Genomic DNA, 7,897 nt, shown 5'->3' with positions numbered 1-7,897 from the left:
AAAAAAACCTTTTACATAGATAAAGAATTATTATATATATATATATATATATATATATAATATAATATAATATAATATAATATAATATAATATAATATAATATAATATAATATAATATAACATAATAATATACATTCTAGAAGTATAAAAAAAAAAAAAAAAAAGGATGTAGAATAAAATATATGTGTGATGAACTTTTTTATGGATTATATTTACTACTGTATCTACTGTTATCTATACTGTCAAGATCAATATTACTTAAATTAATATTTTTTATATTTTCATTGTTATTATATGATGTATTAAATTTTTTTAATTTTGAATAATTTAAAGGAGATATATTATTGTTTTCATCTTGATTAAAATTATTTATGTGTAAAGGAGAAGGTGTATCATGATTTTTATTTTGAAATGGTATATGATTCTTTTCTTTTAGATAAGGATTTTCACTTAAAATGGTATCTTTATTATTATTTAATATATTTTTATTATAATCATTTCTGATATAATTAATGGGATGGTTATTATATATTTTATTTTTTTCATTTGAACTTTTTGGCGATGTATTATTAGTATAATGATAATTATTGTTGTTTGTATCATTAATATTATAATTATCTTTTTTATTAAAATTGGATTTGTCATTTAAATTGTGTAATTCGGATTGTACCTTAATATTGTTATTATTGTTATTGCTGAATCTATGTAAACTATAATTTATTTGATGATAATTACTATTATTATTACTATTATTATTGTGATTACTAATTATATTATTCCTGTATTCATTTGGGCTGTGATTGTTTATCTCAGAAGTAATGTTTTCCCTATATAAATTATAATTTTCACCCTTATTCATTAAATTCATATTATTACCCTTATTCATTAAATTCATATTATTCATATCATTTATATTACTATGATTATTTAGATCAATATTATTATAATTTGTGTCATTCATAAGTAATAAATTTTTTTTTCTTTTTATTTGTACACTATTCGATTCTATAGGATTATTGCTTGTTTGCATGTGATTATACTTTGAGACATTGTTATTATAACTTGTTCCATTTACATTTTCTTTTGTTGCTTGTCTAGTATCATTAGAATCGTCTAAATTATCATTACAATTATCATTACAATTATCATTTATATATTCTGAGTTTATATCATTATTAAAAGAAGTAGGATTTTGATATGATAATTTATATTTATTAGTATAATAAAAATTATAATCTAATTTTATAAGAAAATTATGAGCATATTCATCAATATTATTATTTACATATTCTGTTAATAGAAGAAAGAAATTTTTAAAATGCTTATCATAATGTTTAATTGTATTTTGAATCATAGAAATATATGCTTTGTCTCTTAATAATTCTTGTATAATTTTTTTATGATAATTATTTTTATTGTTATATTTATTATTATGATGATGCTGATTATGTGCATGGTTATTAATATGAGTTGTATTCGGATTAAGTACATTTGACTTAACATTATCATGGTTTGTTATATTTTCTATTTGTTCATTTTTATCAAAATTAAATTTTAATATATGTCTAGTAAATATATGTGATATAGATATTAATTTTAGTATACATGTAATAATATTATTATCCATTATAAATGAATATTTTAATATATTATTTAAATATGTGTTATGTATATGTATTATATCATCAAATATTAATGTTTCTTTTAATTTATTATTCATGTTGTTATATTCTGATTTGATAACATCATTTTGAATGTGATATAAATAACATTTTAAAAAATGAATCATACATTCTCTTGTATGTATACATATCATTAAATTATTTGTACATTCTTCATTAAGATTTATATTTTTTACAAACATATGATTTAACCACACTTCTGTTAATTTATGTTCTATATATTTACAATAATTTAATACTCTAAAAATTAAGGTATATTTAAATATTGTTATATTATTAAATATTAAATTATATGGAAACATATTTTTATAGGATAAAATTAATCCTTTATATATTTCCACGTTCATATTTAATGGTACGTTATTATTATGTATATTTTTTAAGATGAAATTATTTTTAATATTCTTTAAGGGGTTACCAGACATATCATCTACATTGTTATTTGTTCTCTTCATATTGTTTGTATTATTCATACTGTTTGTATTGTTTGTATTAGTTTTAGTTTTATTTCTTCGTAGTTCATTCAATTTAGATACATTTTTTTTTTTCTTTGTAATTTTTTTTTTTTTTTTTATGGCACCTTTGTTTTTTAATTCTGCATTTTTCTTGATAATCCTTTCATTTTTAGTTTTATAATATTCTTCACTATAATGCTGTTTTTTTTGATTATTTGCATTGTTCATATGTAATGGATTATTTTTTATATTAAAAGAATTATTATGAACTTGATCATCATGAAAATTCTCATTAGTATTATTATAATTATTATGATCAGAGTCGGCCTCATCATAATTATCATTACCATTGTCGTTTTCATATTCTTTATATTCATCATTATCATCTTCATCATCCTCATCATCATCCTCATCATCATCATTTTCTTCTTCGTCATAGTCATTTTTATTGAGATAATTATTTCTTTCTTCTTCATCATCGTTGTACCCTTCTTCATAATTATTATATTCATTACCATTATTGTTATAATCATTATCATCACTATCATGAACTTCTTCATAATTATTTACACTTTCTTTATTTAGTCCCTGTTGCTCATTTGATATTTGAAACTTCCTTAGATCAATGATTAAATTTACATTATCCATAATACTAAAAATATCCGAAATAGCAACATTATAATCTTTCTTATATTTTAAATGATATAATACAGATGATCTAATAGAAATATCAAAAAAATTTTTTAATTTATTCAATATATTATTTTTTTTGTAATGATATAATTTTTCTAAATACTCATGAGATAATATATAGAAATATTTTAGATAATCACTTATTTGTAAAAAGAAAAAAAAATAATGATGCTTAATTTTTTCTTTTATGTCTATTTTTTTTATATATAGTTCAAACATCTTTTTTGATGCATATAAATGTTGATTATGTATTAGATTTTCATAAACCTTTTTATCATTATCATATATTAAAAAACAAGATTTATTTTTTTCATCATTTTTATTATGTTCATAATATTCATCTTCATATGGTAAACTCATATAATTATATTTTACCTTCCCATTTATGATTTGTCTATTCATTACATGTTGTGTTTCTCTTTCTGATTTATAAAAATTATTATAAAAATATGGATTGATAATATTATCATCATTTGTATATTGCTCATTATTTATATTTTCATTATATATACGTTTATAAATTACATCTTTAGGAAATAAAAAACCATTCCTATTATTTTGATTGATATCCATATTTATATCAATGTTTTCATTTATATTTTTATATCCATTTTGTTCTATTAAATAAAATGATGTTTTTCTTTGTATATTTAAAATTTTAGAACATGCTGATAATACATCAATATATTTCCCTGTTATAAAAATATGATTTGATAACTTTTTTAAAAATTTGGGTACCTTATCATTTAATATAATATATTTAGCTCCCCAATAATTGGTAGACAAGTCAATATATTTTTTGAATATATATTTATACATATTATTAAAATATGGTTTATGATTTTGTTTATAATACGGTGTAATGTGTTTATTCTCATGTATAAAGAATTCTTTATATGTATCTTTAACCTTTCCATAAAATATATAATTTTTTATAAAATCGAATAGCGGAGTAGTAATATTTTTTAATAAATATAAGAGCACTTTTTTATTTATATCATCAGGATTTAAATATTCTTGTAAATTATATATTAAATCAATTAGATATTTGGAATTATTAATTTTCTTTTTTTTAATAATTTTATTAATAATTTTATTTAATAATTTGCCTATTTGAATTAATGGTAATACACTTATTTTTATTTTATATAAGGAAATGTCTTCTGCCTTTTCTATATTTATATTAAAGAATAAATTAAAGTCTTGAATATTTTTATGAAACAAATTATTAATACTAAAAAAAATTTTCTTTTCTTCAGGGTCAGAACAAGTAGATAATTTATATTCATCAAAAAGGCACAAAGATAGATCATCATTATGGATAAAATTATTGTTATTGTTATTGTGATTACTATTACTACTATTATTATTATTATTATTATTATTATAATTATTTGTATTATTATGCTTCATATTAATTTTTGTAAAATTATATATATTTCGAACATTTTCTTCTATTCGATTTATATGATTTAATATATGTGCACTAATATTAGATAAACAACAACAAAATATATCAAACGTGAAATTACATGATTGGCTTCTTTTATTAATTTCAATAAATTTTTGTATTTTTCTTATATATATACCTAAATATAATATTTCTCTAGCAATTTCAATATTGCTATTATTTTGTTCGTTCACATTTAATAATGTTGGATGAATAATTAATTTATATTTTGGAAAAAAGTATATAAGATCATTGTTGAGTTGTTTTCTGTTTATATAATTTAAATTATTTTTGTTTCTGTTTCTCATTTTAGGTATGTCATATGATGTTGCAGAATTATGAGATGATTTATTTGACGATGACATATTCGATGAAGATATATTTGATGAAGACATAGAATCGTCTGGTATTTCTTCTCCATGTAAGTTTTTCATATTAATCATATTATTATTTTTATAATTTTTTTGGCTAAATGAGGATATAGAATAAATAGAGTTACTTTGTTTTCTATTATTTTCTTTTGAATTATCATAAATATTTTTATAGTTTTTTTTTTTTCTTTTTTCATTTTTTTTTTTTTGAACAATGTTAGATATTACATTTGTATAATAATTTTCATGATCATATTTATAATATTCTTTAATATATATTAAATTTCCATAAGTATTATTTAGGATATATAATATATCAATAATTAATAAGCATTCTTTAATATATAAACTGTATGTTGAATAATTTTCAACAATTTTTTTGGTTAAATAGTTATTAAAATACGAATATAGTTCATTACTTAATATATTATTATCATTATTATTATTATTATTGCTGTAATTTTTTGTGATTATATTTGTATTAGAATTATTATATGTATTATTCGTATGATCTAATGTGTAATTTTTTTTCCTTGATATGTTTATGAGATGATCACTTTTATTATTTAAATTATAATTATTAATTAATAAATAAGAATAATTTTCATCTAATTTATTATAATTACTTAAACATGCATTATGAAAACTAAATAAAATATTAATATCAGTTTGATTATTAAAAAGATGTTTCAAAGTCATTTTTTTTATTAAAACTAATTTATAATATTTGGATTCTTCATTGTATTCATAATTATTGGATAACATATCATCACCAGTATCGGTTGTACCTAGCTCATCATCATCATTATTATTATTATTATAATTATTTATTTTATTTTTTTTTTCTATCCTTTTTAAATGTTCACGCATGTTATAATTATTTATATTATTCACATTGTCTATATTGTCTATATTGTTCATATTGTTCATATTGTTCATATTGTTCATATTGTTCATATTGTTCATATTGTTCATATTATTACTTGTTGTGTCATTTATATGTGAGGCAACATTTTGAACACCTAATATTTCTTTTGTCTTATTATTTATTAACAAAAAATCATCATTAATATAAAGCCTCGTATAACAATTATATATACGATGATACATATTGACTACATCATATAAGACATCATTTATATCTACTAAATCATTTTTTTGTGACCGTGTTATGTATTCATTAATAAGGATACTTTTTTTTATTATGATCCAAGAGTTACATGAATCCATATTTACAAATAAGTTTTTATGAAATTTGAATTTTCTAAAAATAACATCATCATAATTTATAAATTGTTCATTCTGTATATATAAATTATTTTCTTTTTCTATATGATCATTGGAAATACTAAGAAAAAACAAATCTGAATTTATATGGGTAAAAATATGTTCATAATTATTATCTGAATCGTCATCAGAATATATAATATTTCTTTTATCAATTGAGTTTTTTTGTTTTTCTTTTTTTTTTCTCTTTTCATTTTTCACACAAAAATTCATATTGCTAGTTTCGAATATGGTACTATTATACATGGGATTGATTTTTTTTTTATTATGTTTTGTGTTATATTGGTTATCATAACCATTATCATAACTATTATCATAACTATTGTTATAATTATCCTCGTCATCGTCATAATCTTCATCATCGTCATAATCGTCATCATCATCATAATCATCATCTTCATAATCATCATCATCTTCGTAATCATCATCATCTTCATAATCATCATCGTCTTTATCATGATAATCTTGATTATATTTCATATAATCCTTTTCATCGTTCATACTAGTAACAGAACCAAATGTGTCATTTTTCATATTATGTAAAGTCCTTTTTTTTCTTTTTGTTTCTTTTGTTTTTCTTTTTTTCTTCTTTTTTTTCTTTTTCGTCCTCTTGGGTAAGTTCATGTGTTCATACCTTTTATTATTATGTATAATATATATCAAATCATTATTATATACACAGGAATTTCCTAAATTTATATTTTCACTATTAATTATTAAAAATATATTTCGATTACTTTCATATCTATAAGGATAAGTAAATTCAAGACTACTTTCTTTATTATAATTATCTTCTATCCATTTTTTTTTTTCTTCTTCTTCTTGTACACTTCTTTTTATTATATTATCATTTCCATAAATGTTTTCATATTTCCAAAAATCTTTATTCTCATATTTATTTTTTACATTAACATAACACTGGGAGTAATTATTAAACATACAATGACAATCACGAAATTTCACATTCTTTATATTCATGCGATTTTTATTCTCTTTTTCTAAGAGTTTAATTAATTTTTCTCGATTCATCATTTTTTTTTTTTTTTTTTTTTTTAAATATGACTTATAATTTACACATGTGTATAGTATAATAGGCCTCAGAATTGTTTCTGAATAAGAAAAGGTAAATATTTCGCAGGTTTAGAAAAAAGGCATGTGTACATAAAAAGATAAATATGTTTATATGTTCATAAACATATATGGCATTATATATATATATATATATATATGGACTGATATGTTTTCCACTCCCGAAAAAATACAAAAAAATATATATATATAAATATAAATATATATATATATATATATATGTGACAAAAATAGTTATATTTTCATATATATTATATATGCCATTAATATTTTATTAATTTGGAAGTTTGTATTTATTTTTTTTTTTTAAAAAAATGGAATAATTGTGGGTATTTCAAAAATGAAAATATAAAAAAGATATATATGGGTATACAATAAGTTCCTCTTTAATAATTACATATAAAAAAAAAAAAAAAAAAAAATATACACAATATTATATATATATAAATAAATAAATATATATATATATATATATATATATATTACGTTATATCCAATAAACTTTTGTGTCAAATGTTTTACAAAAAAAATAATATTTTTCATAAGGATAAAAACAAAAGTGATTAAAATTTATAAAAGCATATTTTCAAAAAGAAAAAATAATAATAGATAAGGATAAAAATGAATGAATAAATAAACAATAATGAAATAAATATATTTCAAATATTGAATAAACTTACATATAATAATTCTTCTGAATCATATTTTCAACATATATATATATATATTATATATATATATATATATATATGCATTTTTTTTTTTTTTTTTTTTTTTTTTTTTTTTTTTATTCTTTTTTTTTTTTTTATTTTTTTTTTTTTTTTTTTTTTTTTTTTTTTTTAATTTTTCTTTTTTTTATTTTTTAAATTT

General features: G+C 18.4%; 1 protein-coding gene across 1 annotated transcript; it reads right to left on the bottom strand.

Moving 5' to 3' along the window:
- Positions 1-199: 199 nt before the first annotated feature.
- Positions 200-6,970, bottom strand: PRSY57_0302800 (spindle pole body protein, putative; the record flags this gene model as incomplete). The annotated part of the gene is made up of 1 exon (XM_012905657.2): positions 200-6,970. The coding sequence occupies one exon, from the start codon at positions 6,968-6,970 to the stop codon at positions 200-202; it is 6,771 nt and encodes a 2,256-aa protein (XP_012761111.2).
- Between the last annotated feature and the right edge of the window lie 927 nt (positions 6,971-7,897).

This window comes from Plasmodium reichenowi, chromosome 3, assembly GCF_001601855.1.
Source record: "Plasmodium reichenowi strain SY57 chromosome 3, whole genome shotgun sequence".
Classification (NCBI taxonomy): Eukaryota; Apicomplexa; class Aconoidasida; order Haemosporida; family Plasmodiidae; genus Plasmodium; species Plasmodium reichenowi.
Note: the sequence above shows the minus strand (reverse complement) of the source record. Positions and strands in the feature narration are given on the sequence as shown.